Source organism: Aquarana catesbeiana, linkage group LG03 (genome assembly GCF_042186555.1).
Source record: "Aquarana catesbeiana isolate 2022-GZ linkage group LG03, ASM4218655v1, whole genome shotgun sequence".
Classification (NCBI taxonomy): Eukaryota; Metazoa; Chordata; class Amphibia; order Anura; family Ranidae; genus Aquarana; species Aquarana catesbeiana.
This window is the reverse complement of record NC_133326.1, coordinates 511237588-511256623: the sequence shown is the minus strand read 5'-3', so window position 1 is coordinate 511256623 and position 19036 is coordinate 511237588. Positions and strand designations below refer to the sequence as shown.

The 19036-nt window shown below is 40.5% G+C and overlaps 1 protein-coding gene across 1 annotated transcript in view; it reads left to right on the top strand.

Annotated features, from left to right (window-relative positions):
* FAM114A2 (family with sequence similarity 114 member A2) overlaps nucleotides 1-18235 on the top strand; it is a 90964-nt gene extending 72729 nt beyond the window's left edge. The window contains exons 12-14 of the mRNA XM_073621146.1: nucleotides 2008-2080; nucleotides 2653-2706; nucleotides 10852-18235. Of these exons, the coding sequence (XP_073477247.1) occupies nucleotides 2008-2080; nucleotides 2653-2706; nucleotides 10852-10938 (214 nt within the window). The 3' untranslated portion in view covers nucleotides 10939-18235. The remainder of the gene's footprint in view (nucleotides 1-2007; nucleotides 2081-2652; nucleotides 2707-10851) is intronic.
* Nucleotides 18236-19036: the final 801 nt, after the last annotated feature.

The window sequence follows — 19036 nt, the reverse complement described above, 5'->3', positions numbered from 1 at the left end:
CTGTGACTGATTCTGGTCAATTATCATATATAAAGATTTCCGTCTACCACATATGGACATCACCTTTTGATTCACAGTTATATGTATGGACTTATATATATTTTTCTGATTATCGCAATGTTTCACATACATACATGAATTTTCTAACAGAGGTTTTTGGGACATCGGTATAAGAATATTTAACATATCTTATTCATATATATTTTAGCGCGGTTATTTCTTTTTCTTTTGTCATTTTGGTGCACATCTCACTGTTTAACTGCTGCTTTTTGGGGGGTTTATCGATTTAGTGGTAGCGCAGTATTTTTTCTTGTTTTTTATATTACATCTTCTACCCATTTCATAATGCAAGTGCAAGAAATCTTTATTGATTTATCTTGATGGAGCTCAATCCTGCATTTCATGTAGCTAGAAACAAAACTTTCCTTCTACCTTTGCCGTCTGCTTTGCTAATGTAAATGACATCAAATGCAAGGTAAATCCAACTGCAACACTTAGGGCCCTTTCACACTGGGGCGGGGGCAGCTTCAGCGGTAAAACGCCGCTATTGTAAGCGGCACTTTACCGTCTGTATTCGGCCGTTAGCGGGAGGGTTTTACCCCCCCGCTAGCGGCCGAGAAAGGGTTAAAAACCACCGCAAAGCGCCTCTGCAGAGGCGCTTTGCCGGCGGTATAGCCGCGCTATCCCATTGATTTCAATGGGCAGGAGCGGTGAAGGAGCGGTATATACTCTGCTCCTTCAACGCTCCGAAGATGCTGCTAGCAGGACTTTTTTTCCCGTCCTGCTAGCGCACTGCTCCAGTGTAAAAGCCCTCGGGGCTTTCACACTGGAGACACAGCAGCGGCTATTTCGGGTCAGTTTACAGGCGCTATTATTAGCGCAATAGCGCCTGCAAACCGCCCCAGTGTGAAAAGGCTCTTAAAGATAAATCTGACAAATAGGGTTTTATTAGATGCAACATTTTTTACTGAGTTTACGTAAGCCCTTCCGAGCATGGCCTCAAACCCTGCTATGCAGAAATCTTGACTTGTGCCTATGAACCATTTCTCTGGCCATAGTGTGTTGATGTTGCAGTGTAAATAGGAGAATTTAGAGTTCAAACACTGTTCCTTTCCTGTAGTGGAAGAGCGACCAATAAGCCTTGCCCACTTCCCAGAGGAGGCCATAACTCACCAATTCTTTTCTTCTCACACCTTGCCTTCCTTGCTTTTCCCTTCCCCTATGCTGCTCTTGCCTCCTTTTTTTACCCCTGCTTCTTTTTCCCTCATCCCTTTTTTTCCTGTTAATAAAATATGCACACCTCAAATGGAAACATGCTGCATTCATTTAGCATTGGAATATAGGAGTATTATAAAAATTTGGGTGGATGTAGACAGTCTGAATAGAGGCCCCTTACGGGCTCTCTGTGACTTTTCATAAAATGATTCAGTATTCCCAGCTATACCAGAGTTTGTAATGAACAATCACCTTGCATGTTCATGACGTCAAATTGTTCGTCACTGTGTGCCACTGTTCACATTTGCATTTTTTTTGTATGAGCTGTGAAAATAAGTGTCATCTATTGTTTTGGCTCTGTGAAGGTCATTAGTCACTTTTGTGGTTTTGAGATTCTGTTGACTATATATGTATGAAGAGTCATGTGTGAGGAAGAGATGTATGCTTAAGTTATAGGCAAGGCGATACAGAAAAAATGGGCAAACACTGAAGATTAGAGAAGGGTCAAGAGAAGGTTTACATAGCAGAAGGGCAATCTGCAGCAGAATTTCAGGCCTTCTCCTATTTTCAGCATTGTATTGAAGTCTGTGTTAATTAATACAGATTCCAACAAGTTGCATATAAAGCTTTTTTTCAGGGGGAATCCTCTCTAAAAATAGCTATTTGAAATGATTCTTGGAAAATGATCTGCGAGAAGCTATAGTTTTATAAACTGTTGGTCATTCTTTCTGGAACATGTCATGGAGATTGATGCTTTTTCTACTGACTTATAATGGTCTGATTATTTTTTAGGATGACAATTTTGTTGTGCAAGGAGATCTCACAGCTTTCAAAGAAAATGACTACTCTCCTGACAACAACTGGGGTAAGTGAGTTGTCCTATTATGACATGCTAGCACTTGCTGATACTTCCCTATTTTAATAAGGAGACCTTTTGTAATTCAGATAAGGAAAATAGATAAACTGTAACATGCTATAAATATAGCAAAACTACTACGTAAACCGGCATTGATAATGCACAGTAGGAGAGCTAATTCACCAAGTGTCCAAAACAAAATGCCTCAACCAGTTAAGGCTCAGTATTCTATTTATCCAACTAGCAGGACTCAGTTTGCCATTGGTAGTCCTCTGGGACAGTATATGAAAATGGAAGGTGTTATACATAGCAATAGTACATTCAAGAGTGTCAGCTTACTAATAGCATACCTCTGAACACAGCCATTTAGGCAATTTGGAAGCATGTGATTGGCTGTTTCTACACCAGTACATTCTGATATCTCACTGCCCAATTACTGCCCTCTAGCCGATATTTTAGCATTGCATACATCACATGAGACTAGTAGGTCACGGAGTTCTGATTGGCTATTCAGGAAATCACAGATATAAAGGGAAAATGGTAGATTATTTCTAAGCCTCTGTCTGTTCTTTTCTTTTCAGGCTTCAGAGAAGTCAGACATCCTGAATCCATTAATTACAGGAGTGTTTTTAGAGGTGAGTCCATTTGTGATTGGGAAAGTATTTTTTCCCTGCATATACAGACTGATATATTATTTATTACTGCCAATAAGGGTATATCTAGATGATATTTTCTGTACTCTTTTCAGGGTTTGTAACCAAATATTATGTATCCAACCATTACATTTTATAGATAACTGTTGATGTGACCAAGTTTAACCACTTGAGCCCCGGAAGGTTTTACCCCCTTAATGACCAGGCCATTTTTTATGATCCCAATAAGCATATATTGATTGGTTTGCGCAAAAGTTATAGCGTCTACAAACGATGGGATAGATTTATGGACTATACATTTGTTTTAATTGTTTTTACTGGCGGTGATCAGCGATTTTTTTTTTTTTTTTTTTTTTTTTTGTGGGACTACAAAACTGCGGCAGACAAATCTGACACTAAATGACACTTTTTGGGGACCAGTGACACCAATACAGTGATCAGTGCTAAGAGAAAAAAAAATGCAGTGTCAGTGTATAAATGACACTGGCAGGGAAGGGGTTAACATCAGGGGAGATCAAAGGGTTAAGTGTGCTTCTAGGGAGTGCTTTCTAACTGTGTGGGGGATGGCTTAACTGGGGAAAGAGAGAGATCACACAAGATCTCTCTTCCTCTCTGACAGAACGGCGGTCTGCTTTGTTTACATAGGCAGACCTCGGTTCTGCCTTCCACTGAACAATCGGCAGGTCCCGGCGGCCATCGTGGCTGCCGGAACTGCTGATTGGCTCCTGCCACGTCCAATCACAGCGGGAGCGCGGCTCCGGCGGCGTGCATGCGTGCCCCAGAGCCGACAACAGCAATCGCGTACAGGTACATGATTTTGCGCTTAAGGCCCTGCCGCCATACATGTACATGGGGTGGTCCTTAAGTGGTTAAATAATTATATGCTTCTATTTGTAGAATGGGGGACTATGATGAAAAATATATATATTTTTTGTTTTCCTGATAACCCTATTATCTATTTCCTTTTTTAAAGGGTTTGTTAAAGGGTTTGTTTACTAAAAGTTATATTTTAGTTATAGGTGAGTTCTGGTAGGCTAACTTAGACAGTGGCTTCTTATTTCCCTTTTTTACGCCAACAAGAAGATCTCCAAGCCATAATTCCCCTTGCAAGAAAGGTTTTGTTGGAAGGTGAGGGAACAGGGGGAGGAGAGTAATTGGACTCACCCACAAAAGAAGACATGTAAGAACAGGGGCTGTGTTAGGGAACTGACTATTCTGAAGCAATCAGATTTGCTAGCAAACGTTTAGAAACACATTGCATTTCAATAAAGATATGGAAAAAAAAAAAGGAAAGCATTTCAAAAACTTGATTTTTCTGTGCTTTTGCCAGCAATTTTTAAAGTGGCGACAGGGTCTTTTTGAAGTAAAGCAATAACTTTGCTAATTTAAAGATTCACTTTAAAGCACAGCACTGCGACCTGTTAGCTGAAGTTTGCATATTTTAGTCTTATTGGTGCTAATACAGTTGTGCTTGTCTTGAAGCTAAATGCTGAATTGGATTTGAATCCTCAAACAGCTCAAAAGTATTTAAATAATATTATTAGCGCTAGAGGAAAAGTCTGTAAATCACAGACCGGGCAAGTTTGTAAGCATTTGGTATGTATTCTAAAGCCTAGTACACGCGATCAGAATATCGTACAAAAAATACTGCTTTCGAATCGATCGTAAAATAATCTGATCGTTAGTACGCAGCTTTCGTCTGAAATTATCTGAAGGGACAAAACATGAAACTTTTTCTCATACGATACCAGATTGTACGATTTTCAGTACAGTTTTTGTCCGAAAATAATACAAATACAATACATTTCATCACTTCCAAATTTTTATTCTGTCGTACCGGAATTTTTGTACTTTAGTAACCTATTTGTTTTCGATATGGAGACTAGCATGCAAAATAAAATGGATGATCATTCATCCAATAATCTCATCTTGTATACCAGGCTTAACTTGTTGCACCAAAAGTGTTTTCTCATTAAAGTGGATGTAAACCCCTGGTAAAAAAAAAAAAATCCTGCAAGACCATGTCATAATGCGCTAGTATGCATCGCATGTTGGCACTATATGAGATACTTACCTAAAAACAAAGTATTCCAGTGCCACGATGTCAGCGCTGAGACAGCTGACATCTTCATCCAGTCTTCCTTTTGGGTTTGCGGCTTCCGGCTACATGAGTGGCCAGGAGCGTGATGTCACTCACGCGTGGGAGCCGCCGTTTCTGCCACAGGCTCTGAAGGTCCGGCACGGTAAGCCGAACCTTCAGAGCGCATGTGCTGGTGATGTCATTGGCTGTCAGTGTGATCGAAGTCAAGGCTGAACTTTTTGTGTTCTGGATAGAGTGACAAGGGGAATAAACATATCTGATTTTTCTATGCTTTATTCCCCGTTAGGGAGAATTTCAGTAAATTCCTGTACATGTGATGGGCCTGTCTGAGACAGGAAGTGATGATAAATCTCCCCAAGGTGATAGAAATGTGACAGAGGTTCTAACCCTTCCTCTTCTGTCCAAAACACATTTTTAGTGGAGCAGAGAATGTTTAGAAACTATGTCAAGTTTTTAATTCTGCCTGTGTAGTCAGCAGGACAGGGTTTTGGATGCAGTGCATCCGGAACGTATTCACAACGCTTCGCTTTTTTCACATTTTGTTATGTTACAGCCTTATTCCAAAATTCATGATTTTCCTCAAAATTCTACAATACCCCATAATGACAATGTGAAAGAAGTTTGTTTGAAATCTTACACATAAAATCATACACAAGTATTCACAGCCTTTGCTCAATACTTTGTTGAAGCACCTTTGGCACAAATTTCAGCCTCAAGTCTTTTCAAGTATGATGCTACAAGCTTGGCACACCTATTTTTGGGCAGTTTCTCCCATTCTTCTTTGCAGGACCTCTCAAGCCCCATCAGGTTGGATAGGGAGCGTCGGTGCACAGCCATTTTAATATCTCTCCAGAGATGTTCACTCGGGTTCAAGTCTGGGCTCTGGCTGAGCCACTCAAGGACATTCACAGAGTTGTCCTGTAACCACGCCTTTGTTATTTTGGCTGTGTGCTTTTGGTAGTTGTCCTGTTGGAAGGTGAACCTTTTCCCCAGTCTGAGGTCCAGAGCGCTCTAGAGCACTCTGAATGCAGGATGTCTCTGTACATTGCTACATTCATCTTTTCCTCAATTCAGTTCCTGCCACTGAAAAACATCCCCACAGCATGATGCTGCCGCCACCATGCTTCACTGTAGGGATGGTATTGGCCAGGTGATGAGCGGTGCCTGGTTTCCTCCAGACATGACGCTTGCCATGCGGGCCAAATAGTTTAATCTTTATTTCAGAGAATTTTGTTTCTCGTGGTCTGAGAGTCCTTCGGGTGCCTTTTAGCAAACTCCAGTCGGGCTGTCATGTGCCTTTTACTGAGGATTGGCTTCCGTGTGGCCACTCTACCATACAGGTCTGATTGGATAGAGTGCTGCAGAGATGTTTGTTCTTCTGGAGGGTTCTGTTCTCTTCACAGAGAAACGCTGGAGCTCAATCAGAGTGACCATCGGGTTCTTGGTCACCTCCTTGACTAAGATTCTTCTCCCCCGATCGCTCAGTTTGGCCAGGCGGCCCACTCTAGGAAGAGTCCTAGTGGTGCCAAACTTCTTCCATTTATGGATGATGAAGGTCACTGTGCTCATTGGGACCTTCAATGCTACAGAAATTTTTCTGTACCCTTCCCCAGATCTGTGCCTCGACACAATCCTGTCTCTGAGGTCTACTTGGACTTCATGTCTTGGTTTGTGCTTTGACATGCTCTGTTAACTGTGGAACCTTATATAGACAGGTGTGTGCTTTTCCAAATCATGTCCAATCAACTGAATTTACCACAGGTGGACTACAATCAAATTGAATTACATCTCAAGGATAATCAGTGGAAACAGGATGCACCTGAGCTCCATTTTGAGTGTCATGGCAAAGGCTATAAATACTTATATACATGTGATTTTTTTTTTTGTTTTTTTTTTTTAATAAATTTGCAACAATTTCAAACAAGCTTCTTTCACATTGTTATTATAGGGTATTGTTTGTAGAATTTTGAGGAAAATAATGAATTTAGTCCATTTTGGAATAAGGCTGTAACTTAAAATGTAGCAAAAGTGAAGCGCTGTGAATACAGGCATACCCCACTTTTAAGTACGCAATGGGGTTTATTTACTAAAGCTGGAAAGTGCAAAATCAGGCTCACTTCTGCATAGAAACCAATGAGCTTCTAACCCCAGCTTGTTCAATTAAGCTTTGGTAATAAAACCTGGAAGCTGATTGGTTTCTATGCAGAAGTGAGCCTGATTTTGCACTTTCCATCTTTAGTAATTAAACCCCATTGCATACTTAAAAGTGGGGTATGCCTGTACTTTCCAGATGCACTGTACATAAATTCAGATGAAAGAACCTGTCACTAAATAAAATGGTAAGCTTACCGTCCTGTTTACACATTGTGTTTGCTTTGCTTCAAAAATTATATCCCATGTCGCTTTCTTGGTGCTTCAAAGTTTCTTCAAAGCCTCCATAGAATTCACTGACAAAGCTTGCTTACAGCACTTGTAGCTTTTGAGAGGCTTTTATTCAACTTTAGCTTTGCTTTGTTTTGGAGGTATTGCAGGTATGAGATATCCCAGGATGCACTGGGAAACAGACAAGCGAACCGGAAAGATGTCATTGGTAGTCACTTCCGGTTCATGTGTATATATTCTGGAAGTGTCTGGTGCAGGTGTCACATCTGGTGTGCAGCGGGGAGAACTAGGAAGGTAAGTGGGGTCTGGTCTGGAGCAGAGCTACTACCAGATGCTAGCGGAAGGTGAGCAGGGGGACCAGAGAGAGAGGACTGAGTGGTAGAGATCAGCAGACCTGGGGGGCCGGAGCAGGAGAAACTAGCAATGTCACACGTAGTGCGCAGCGTGGGAGCAATATAGCAGGAGGTGAGCAGGGATCAGAGAGAGAGGAGGATCAGCAAACTAGAGGATCAGCAGAGTTGGGGGTTACTACTGAGTGGGGGATCAGCAGAGTTGGGGGTTACTACTGAGTGGGGGATCAGCAGAGCTGAGAGTACTACTGAGCAGGGGATCTGCTGAACAAAGCTACTAATAGGCTGGGGATCTGCTGAGCAAGGGTACCAATGAGCTGGGAATCTGCTGCGTGGGGGTACTACTGAGCTGAGGTTCTACTGGACCCCTTTAAAACAAATGCCAAACACACACACATACACACAGGGCATTTGCCAAGCTTAATTAAAGCTTAAAAATAAAGCATCCCCAAAGCATCAAAAACACATCAAAAAAGCATGTTGAAGCAGTAGGCGCTTTAATGTTGAGAACTACAAGCTGTCTGTCGCAGTGGCAGACAGGATTTGTAGTCTCTTCATTCACCAATTTATGTGAATGCATGATGCGGCTGGGGGGAGGGGGGGGTTGCAGGGGGAGGTGCTAAAGCATGTTGCATGTTACACCCTAAATATGGGTTTAACAGGTAACATGCTCCAGGAGTGAACTTAGCCTTTAAAGTGATCCTGACAGCAAAAGGTAACTTGTAAAGCATTCCATACCTGTAATAGAGGATGTATACTTAAAGAGGATATTCACCCTGTATAAAAAAATTATAAGTCAGCAGCTACAAGTACAGTTCCAGGATCCTCCTCTGACCTGCCTCGTTGCCGGTCTCCAGATCCAGGCGCTGGCATCTTAACTGTGGGCAGCCCACTGTGACTGTGGCTTCACAGCCGCTGCCCACTGTGCTTGCGCAAGGCATGCTGCGCCCTGTGAATAGTCCCACAGTCTCCTGGGACCTGTAACGTGTCATAAGAGGTTGCGGAGGGGGCCATATGAACAGAAGTGGGAGCGGGTACCTATCAAAATCAGGTACCCTCTCTATCCTCCCAAAAAAAGACATTCCAAATATGGGGGAGGAGGGGTGGAGGACAAGGAAAAACCCTTTGGGGTGAAGTTCTGCTTTAACTTTCCAGCAGCTTCTACAGTATGCTAAAATGCCACCTCTTCAGTGCTCAAGGGCTGCTGCTTGTCTTCCATATTTCCAGGTGTGTAGAATACTTACTCCTCCACCGCATGCTGTGGTTTCCTATACCAACTGGTACATCACTACAGGTCATAGAAGCCAGTTGAGGACACAGGTATTTGACTTATCTGGCTCATCTGGCAGCAGCCAGCAAGCAGCAAAGAGGTAGCATTTCAACAAAAGGGCTGCTGGAAACATAAGCATAATGCACTTTTTTACAGGTATGTTAATGTTTACATGTGACCTTGTGCTGAATGAGCGGCTTAGTGGTTAGGACATATACAGTGCCTTGAAAAAGTATTCATACCCCCTGACATTTTCCACATTTTGTCATGTTGCAACCAAAAAGGTAAGTGTATGTTATTGGGATTTTATGTGATAGACCAACACAAAGTGGCACATAATTGCAAAGTGAAAGGAAAATGATAAACGGTTTTCATTTTTTTTTTACAAATAAATATCTGAAAAGTGTGGCGAGCATTTGTATTTAGCCCCCTTTACTCTGATACCCCTAACTAAAATCTAGTGGAACCAATTGCCTTCAGAAGTCACCTGATTAGTAAATAGAGTCCGCCTGTGTGTAATTTAATCTCAGTATAAATACAGCTGTTCTGTGTTAGAAAACCTTAGTGAACAAACGGCATCATGAAGGCCAAGGAACACACCAGACAAGTCAGTGATAAAGTTGTGGAGAAATTGATGGGAAGATGAATGTAGCCAAATACAGGGCAATCTTAGAAGAAAACCTGTCAGGGTCTGCAAAAGACTTGAGACTGGGGCAGAGGTTCATCTTCCAGCAGGACAACGACCCTAAACATACAGCCAGAGCTACAGTGAAGTGGTTTAGATCAAAGCATATTCATATGTTAGAATGGCCCAGTTAAAGTCCAGACCTAAATCCAATTGAGAATCTGTGGTAAGACTTGGAAATTGCTGTTCACAGACAACTCTCTATCCAATCTGACAGAGCTTGAGCTATTTTTCAAAGCAGAATGGGCAAAAATGTCACCCTTTTTAGATGTGCAAAGCTGGTAGAGACATCCCCAAAAAGACTTGCAGCTGTAATTGCAGCAAAATGGGTTTCTACAAAGTATTGACTCAGAGGGGGCTGAATACAAATACACGTCACACTTTTCACATATTTATTTGTAAAAAATGTTGAAAACCATTTATCATTTTCCTTCTACTTCACAATTATGTGCCACTTTGTGTTGGTCTATCACATAAAATCCCAATTAAATACATTTACGTTTTTGGTTGTAACATGACAAAATTTGGAAATTTTCAAAGGGGTATGAATACTTTTTCAAGGCACTGTACCTTGAAGCAGTGGGGTCTTCAGCTTGTATTCTGGTCAGGACATTATCTGCCTAAAGTTTGCACATTCTTCCTGTGCTTGCATGGTTGCCCTCCAGGTGCTCCAGTTCCCCCCCCACAATCCAAACATTAACTGGTAGGTTAATTATCAAAACTGACTCTATTATTCAAATGCGTGTTTCAGGCGAGGAGCCACAGAAAAGTAAAGTAAGGTTAGAAGATTACAATGCAGTTATGGCAGTAGGGATGGGAGAAGAGGCAGAGTAGAGAGCTGATGTAACACAGCCGATTCTGCATACAATCTGTTTCTCGCTTGCTGAAATACTGCCTAATTTCAACCACTAGAAAGGCAACAGAGTGACATCTCACTGGTGTAACCACCATAACGTAATACAGTAATAGAAGGTAAGTTGGCTCTTCTGTTGCTGTCGAGTTGTTTCCATTGACAGAATCACTAGTGTGCCAAAGACCTATAGTCAGGCATGACCCCCATGTTTTGAGCTACAGAAGTATGTGGATTGTTGGTGATATTCCTGTATTCTGTCTCTGCCATTCATGTACTATCAGTTTTCTTTTTATATTGGTATAGAAGTGTTGGATAGCACTTCTTTCTGATTCCGCCTAGAACTACAAGATGAAATCAGCACTTATTATTTCCATTAATTACCTTTTTTTTCTTTTTTTTCTTTTTTTATTGTACCAGTTGAGTCTCTGTTTTGAAACAGGAAAGTTCCTAAATTGACCTACTTATACTATTTGTCTTAATTTTCAGGCCTCCAACAGCGCTTCCTATATCCAAGATGCTTTCCAGTTACTGCTTCCAGTGCTTGAAATCTCCCATATCCAGTGCAGGACTTAATCTTTGTTACACAATACATCATCCTTCTAGGTTATGGTGCCATGCTTTAACTCAGAGCGCCAGGGTGAAACCCTCTACTTGGTGAACATGTTCTGCTAAACTGGAAAAGCCAAACAGAAAAAAAGGCACATCAAAAATTTTACATTGTCTTCTGCCACTACAAATATGGCAATTCTGTCCCTTTTAACTGTGTGAATATATGAAGAGGTGGGTAATGTTAAGACATTATTTAAGGTTAGAAAATGATTTGCTTTCATTATTATTTACATGATATTCCATTATTATTTACATGATATTACTAAATTACAACATGAGAGCTAGGCTAAAATGATTTAGGATTGAAGCGAGACCTGTTCTTGCCCATACCTCCAGTTGTTAGGCTTGTACTACTCTAAAGAGCAATCTGGGGGGTTCTTAAAAAAAAAAAAAAAAACATAGCCACCAATTAAATCTCTTTTCATTCTTTTAGGCTGCACTGAGAGAATGGAATAAGATTCTCATTGGCTGTTGTGTGCAAGAAGAACGCATAGCCCTTCAGACACCACGTTACTGACCATGAATCATGCTCTAAATAAGAACTGAGTTACCAGCAGTTGCCAATCTGTTTTAGGAATGTACCTGTTCAATTTGATTGTGGACTAAGAACAATATAGAAAGTCACTTGGCATTCACTGGTAAATGATGCCAGTTGTTGCTTTGCCAAATATTCTATAAGTGCCACAATAAAAAATGCGTAGAGCCATATCAGTAGTTTTATACCATTATTCTTGTGCCAAGTTTCAGAAAGTTTGGCAACCATATCCTGAGTTCTGTCATGGATGCAAATTGCAGTCAGTTGAAAGGGAGCCAAAGTTGGAGCATATTAACTGATTCATAGCTTAGGCACTATACCCTGTTAAGGACGAAATGTCCCAGACATCTTTTATATGAAAGATATAATGCTTGTTTTGTCTAGGGCAATCTATTAGAGAGGAATGCTAACACATGATTTCAAAGGCTTCATCCCCACGCATCTGGTAGGGCTGATCAGTCCCCTGAAGCCACTTTTTTTTCTCCACTCAGGTTATTGACATTATCACATAGAATGCAGGACCAGTGGCCACTGCTGTTCCTGCATTAGTACTTTATGATATCGATCCCCCTTAGACAAAACAAGCGATACATCTTGCATATGTTTGGGGAGAAGTGGGCAGGGTGACAGTCACATTTTGTTTTAAGCCAGCTCTGAGAACATTTTGAGATCGCACTGACTTAAAGTGGTTGTAAACGTTCTTTTTAAAAAAAAATAAATAACAAACCTGCCTATACTTATCAGCTCTGGGTAATGCTTTTGCACAGAGCAGCCTGACTCTTTTGGGGTGCCCTGCTGGCACTCCAGGCCCCTCCTCTTCAACAGCTGCCCCCACAGAAAGCAACTTTCCCTGGGAGCACAGGTGCAGGCGCGCTCCCGAGTCCCGCTGCTGCGTCCATTGACACAGACAGAGGGACTCGGCCCCGCCCCCTACTCCCATGTCACCGCTTTTGATTGACAGCAGTGAGAGCCAATGGCTCCTGCTGCTATCAGTCTATACAATGAAGAGAGCGACAGCGGCTGGAGCCGCTGCGCTCATGCACATCACTGAATCGGATCAGGCGCAGGTAAGAAAAAGGGGGGCACACCTTAGAATGCATTAAGGTGAAAAACCTTAAGGCTTTACAACCACTTTGAAGTTATCTTATTTGATGAAAGTATTAAAACGGAGTTCCAACCACATATATAAAAAAAAAGTTACAATCATAGTATGCTAATTTAGCATTCATTAGGCTGGTAAATTGCGCTGCCTTTGTTCCTATTTAATTAAAAAAAACTAACCTTATATTCCTCTTGCTTGGGCATTCCCATCTTGCTTGTGGGCAGGCGAAGCCTACAAGGATAAACTTCCAGGATACGGTGCTGCTGAATAACCAGCATGCACTGCCCGTTCTCATGCATGCGCAGTAAGCACGCAGCTCAGGAAACTTCTCAGGTTGCCATCACAACGGGCGGCGGCGTCAGAAGTGCCCGTCCCGTTGTGATGGCAACCAAGATAAGCAGAAGATATACACCCGCTGTACTAAAAGATCGTCGCTGTAGCTGCTCTATGAAACCTCCTTCTTAGCTGGCTGCTCTATATATACATGTCAGTGTAATGGCAACAAAGGGCTTTGTTCCCTTTTTGAAAATGGCGCTTGAACGCGCCTTTGCTCGCGTCACTTCTGGTTTCCAAATAACGCGATGAGAGCCCTCGGGGCTGCCCACTGACTCCTGGGAAAGAATGACACACATCTCCCAGGAGCACTAGTAAGCACAGGTGCCGAGGGGAAATGTAAATCGCCGCGGAGAGGCAGAATACAAGGGACCCCATAGCAACAGTGCAAAAGGGGTGTGTAAAGAAAAAAATTCAATATGTTGTTGCTGAAGCATTATGATGTTTACTTCTGTAAAGTTAATTTTATGGGTGGAACTCTGCTTTAATATAAAATCTCTAACTTTAATGAGCTGTGAAATGCACCAGTTAGTAACCTGTGGGTAAACATACTTTTTCAGCTACAAATAAATACAACAGTGGTTTCCAAAAATGCTTGATCTTGTTTATAAAATATTTAAAATTAGAATATGCTGCCAACGCAACCAAACAATTGCAGATATTTTCCAATTCAGGTATGAAAATATAAGGAAGAACCTAATCAGGTGGTTTGGATAACATAATGTTTTATATAATAAAAAATAAAAACTGCATTTTTCTTTCAATGAAACAAACTATTAATAACATTACAGCGTATTTACAGCAATATTGTGGAATATAGGACATTTAGCTTAACAAATATTTTCAGTTCTGCTTTGTATGTACTGATTTATTTCTGTGTTATGTCATTCAGTTGTACGCCCTTTAGTCTGATATTTGGTCTTTTGACATCTACATTCTTCTTCAGCTATACATTCAATTTAATTACATTATTTCTTCAGTTTTTCTAAAATAATTTGTTCTGCAGATTCAAATAAACAAGATTAAATTGACTTTTAAAAATAAAGGATCGGTTTACCTAATGCTTCCATTTGAAAGATACCCTTGGATTGAAGCATGAGTTCTAAAATTATTATTTGCTAAGGGAGGGTCACTATGAATGGAGGTAAAATAACTCTAATGGACATTCCGGCTATGCCCCCATTTTCATTTTATTGTTTTTTGCAGTTCTCCTAATTTGACATTTAATAAATTCAGCAGGAGACTTCTTGGCTTAGTCATGACGAGGAAGGTGGAGCTTAGAACTGAGATGTGCAAATCCCTTTACCAAAATTCCTGAGGGATACACAGTATATGAAGTTGCAGGGGGATTCAGGCCACCATCACCTAATTAATATGAAGCAGCTATTTGTATGCTGTGCACACCTTCATGAAATCTGCTATTGACACCTAAGACACTCAAACAGGAGTAAAGGCAAATATTCTATAGTGTAAAATAATAGCAAATGTACCTTGATCACCTGGAACCAGTGAAAATATGTTTTTGAATTGCTTTCTGAGTGCATTTGTTGTATGATAAAGTACAGTTTATTTTCCAGTATTTTGTTGCCATCTCTTAAAGGGTCAGTCCATCTAAAAAGTATCTTTCTGTTAATAGTAAATACTGAAATTAGGCAGCAGTTTTTCTTACGTCTTGGTGAAAAATATTCACATGAGCTCTTTGTTGTGCTTAGCTGCCGCATGCCATACAGGAAAGTATCACTCTCCATGGTGGAATTTTAAATTATTTTGTATATCATAGGAGTGGTCACACCCCCCAAGGTTGTCTGGAATACTCAAAAGCTAAGGTGAAGGTGAATAGAGTCAGGAAGTATAGCAAGTAGATCTTGCCATTGGAATGTCTAAGTGAAGCATATAGTCACTGAAGGCTGATAAGCCTAAACTCTTTTGCATGTTTGTTCCAAGGTATCGGTGTAGCAGTGGTAGCTTCCATATTTCTGCCCTCCAAGGTTTTGCGTTGGAAAGACTGCTCATTCAGGGTAAAGTGACATCTCATACTCATGAGTCTCATACTAACCCACCCTTCCACCTACTTATACTTTCCTTTACCATGCTTCCCTTCCACCCTGTTTCTCCAGGAGTAAAAACTTGTGTAAGCTTAATATTGAAGGTTAGACACAATTAAGTTCTGTTAAGGTGGGTCTGCCGATTGGCTGCACAAGCACTGCATTCTGGGAGGGAGTCAAATGCTCCCCCTATACCTGGAAGAAACAGATTTTTGTGCAAATTCTGATACTGAAAGGAATGGCGGCATAGCATCAAAAAGGTGGGTCCGGGGGTGGACTAGTTAAGAGACTTTGTTTCTTTAATCACTTGACCTCAGGAAGATTTACCCCCTTTATGACCAGGCCATTTTTTGCGATACGGCATTACGTTACTTTAACTGACAATTGCGTGGCTGTGTGACACTGCACCCAAATGTATGTCCTTCTTTCCCACAAATAGGGCTTTCTTTTGGTGGTATTTGATCACCTCCTGCGGTTTTTATTTTTTGCGCTATAAACAAAAAAAGACCGACAATTTTGAAAAAATAAAGAATATTTTTTTACTTTCTGCTATAAAACCTATCCAATATATATATTTTTTTTTAAATCTAATTTCTTTATAAATTTAGGCCAATATGTATTCTGCTACATATTTTTGGAAAAAAAAAATACCAATAAACGTATATTGAATGGTTTGCACAAAAGTTATAGCATCTTCATACTATGGGATATTTTTTATTTATTTCTTTTTTTACTAGTAATGGCAGCGATCAGTGACTTATAGCGGGACTGCGATATTGCAGCAGACAATTCTGACATTAATTGACACTTTTTGGGGACCAGTGACACTAATACAGTGATCGGTGCTAAAAAATATGAACCGTTACTGTACTAAGGCAGAAACACAGGATCCATGCCTGTGCTAACAGAACAATAGTCTGCTTTGTGTGCATAGGCAGATGGCTGTTCTACCTCTGTACCGAAGCATTTGCTTGTGCCGGTGGACATCGAGTCCGCCATACCTGCTGATCAGCTGTGTATAATCACAGCAGGGAGTGGGCCACCAGTGGCGCACGCCCCAGACCCGGAAATGCAAGATCACGTAGTAGGTATGTGATTCTGCACAGCAGTCGCCTTGCCACTGTAAATGTAAATTATACGGTTGGCAAGCGGTTAAAGTTCACCTCTGCCTAGTCTGGCCCCTAATCTGGCAGAAGTGCAGTTAAGGTGAAATATGTTAGAGTGGACCGACCTTTAAATAATTCATATTTCTATTGGATTAGACATTAAAACATTTCTGCCATTATTTTATGCACCAATTCCTTAATTCTAGTTTCCACTGTGTGTATTTGCAGCAGTGGTCCAATTTCTCAGTAGGTAATAGCCTCATGAATATGAGAGAAGGTCACAAACTATCTTCTAAATTGACTTATTTAGCTCTTCTCTTAGAGGAACTCTGATAAATATAGGTTCAGGCTAAAGAATGGCTGCCTGAATAGGGTGTAAATGCTCTAGGGAGTTACTGGTTCCTGTATAAGTTGAATTTTGCTGATATGGGTTTCAAATGGAAAGCTTTTATTGTACAATACACTATCAGTATCAGTGTGAAAGACAGCACTTGCAATATATTATTTATTATAAATATACTGTGGAAAACACTTTTGCACTATTGAATCTGAAAAAAATATATATTTTCCAATCGGTTAAACTTTCATATAACAAATCACCTTGTGCAGCCACCCTTAATTTGGAAAGCAGCTCACTAAGAAGGGACCTCCAAAGTCATAATAAAAGCACTAACATTTTAATAATGTCCATTGCCCACATCATCTCACCAGAGTGACTTCCTCTGGAGCTCCTGAAGAAGTTGGTCTGACAACAAGACGCATCGCCCTGGCTTAATTATGTAAATGTGCTAATGCTCTTTGCTGTTTTAGTCATCATCAACACATAGCAATATGCCCATGATTAAATGTGAGTGCTTTTAATATACAGTTGTGCTCATAAGTTTACATACCCTCGCAGAATGTATGATTTCTTGGCCATTTTTCTGAGAATATGAATGATAACACAAACTTTTCTTTCACTGATGGTTAGTGTTTGGCTGAAGCCATTTATTATCAATCAACTATGTTTACTCTTTTTAAATTATAATCACAACAGAAACTATCCAAATGACCCTGATCAAAAGTTTACATACTCCAGTTCTTAATACCGTGTATTGCCCCCTTTAACATCAGTGACAGCTTGAAGTCTTTTGTGGATGAGGCACTTTATCTTCTCAGATGGTAAAGCTGCCCATTCCTTTTGGCAAAAAGCCTCCAGTTCCTGTAAATTCTTGGGCTGTCTTGCATGAACTGCACGTTTTCAGATCTCCCCAGAGTAGTTCAATGATATTGAGGTCAGGAGACTGAGATGGCCACTCCAGAACCTTCACTTTATTGTGCTGTAGCCAATGACAGGTCACTTGACCTTGTGTTTTGGATCACTGTCATGTTGGAATACCCAAGTACGTCCCATGCACAGCTTCCTGGCTGATGAATGCAAATGTTCCTCCAGTATTTTTTGATAACATACTGCATTCATCTTGCCAACAATTTTGACCAAATTTCCTGTGCCTTTGTAGCTCACACATCCCCAAAACATCAGCGATCCATTTCCATGTTTCACAGTAGGAATGGTGTACCTTTCATCATAGGCTAGTTTGCAAGCTATTTAACACAAGAAATTTTTGATTTCTCGTTGGCTTGGAGGTCAGTTCATTTTTGTACGTTACTTTGTAACTAAGGGAGAAGGCACTAGGTAAATTATCATTGTTTTAATGCACAATGCATATATATATATATATATATATATATATATATATATATATATATATATATATATATATATATATATATATAAATATATAAATTTGTTGTGCAACTTATTTTCTACAATATGCATCTCACTGATATTGATAGTGTATTGTACATTTGAATTTGGATATACTAAATAGAAGTATTTTATTTATTAAATTTAGGTGGAGAATCTTTTCGTGTAATTTGCAGGCATTCAAATTACACGACTCAAGCATAAAGCAGCCAAATAATCCATACTACTTGTATCAGGTTAATATAGAGTCCGCTAGTATCACAGGGTCCCTATGTCTCACAGTAGTGTTCAAACCTAAATTCTAATAGCTCAGGAGTGAAATCTGTATTTTTTTGTATGTATATTTGTTACTTGTATCAATAAAAAAAATCTTAATAAACTTGTTTAACTTGGCATCTTTGTGTATAAGACTCTTCAACTTTTCAGTATTGTGAAAATGGTAACAGAAGATGAAAATCTTTGATAAAGCTGAGTCAGTTTTAATTCTCATAATAACTAATCAGACTGAAAGAGCCAGTCCACACACTAAACCGCCGCAGTTCCGGTTGCAGTCAGACAGTAGTAGGGGGCAGTGTGATGCACGTTTCAGCGCATAACACGGTTTCTTTTTTGTGTGTGTGTGTGAACTTTGATGTGCACAAAGTGACACTTCATTCATGTCACTGCACAGCAGTGGCATGCAATACCTTCCTCTGCACTGTGATAAAATGTTTGTAGCAGCTCACTGCACCTCACTTCTGGGCAGCATTTCAGTGTGAACAGAACACATAGAAAAGGATTGTTTTCAGTATGTACTAGCGGTGACCTGCATTCATCCAGTGCAGTAAAACGTAGGTCACCGCAAGATAATTTGAACACAGCTCAAGGATAACCATACAGGTATAGAGTTCCTAACATTGTAGTTGGAGAAATCTTCCATGACAGCTATTGTATTCAGACAACCTCCACCCACAGTTGTCAGAATACCTGAGCAGTGCTTGGATCTGATGGATGCAGTCACTGTTTGGCCACCCATTTTCCACTTGATTACTTTGATTTGCATTCTCCATGAGGTACCGACAGGGCCATCCAAAGCATGAAATTTGGACTATTCAGTAGGAATCAGCTGAAATTTGGGATGTGTATAGCAGGCTTAACTTTTCCTTAAAGGCTGGGTTCACAATGAAGAACGGAGCGGCTCAGAAGCAGGGGGTC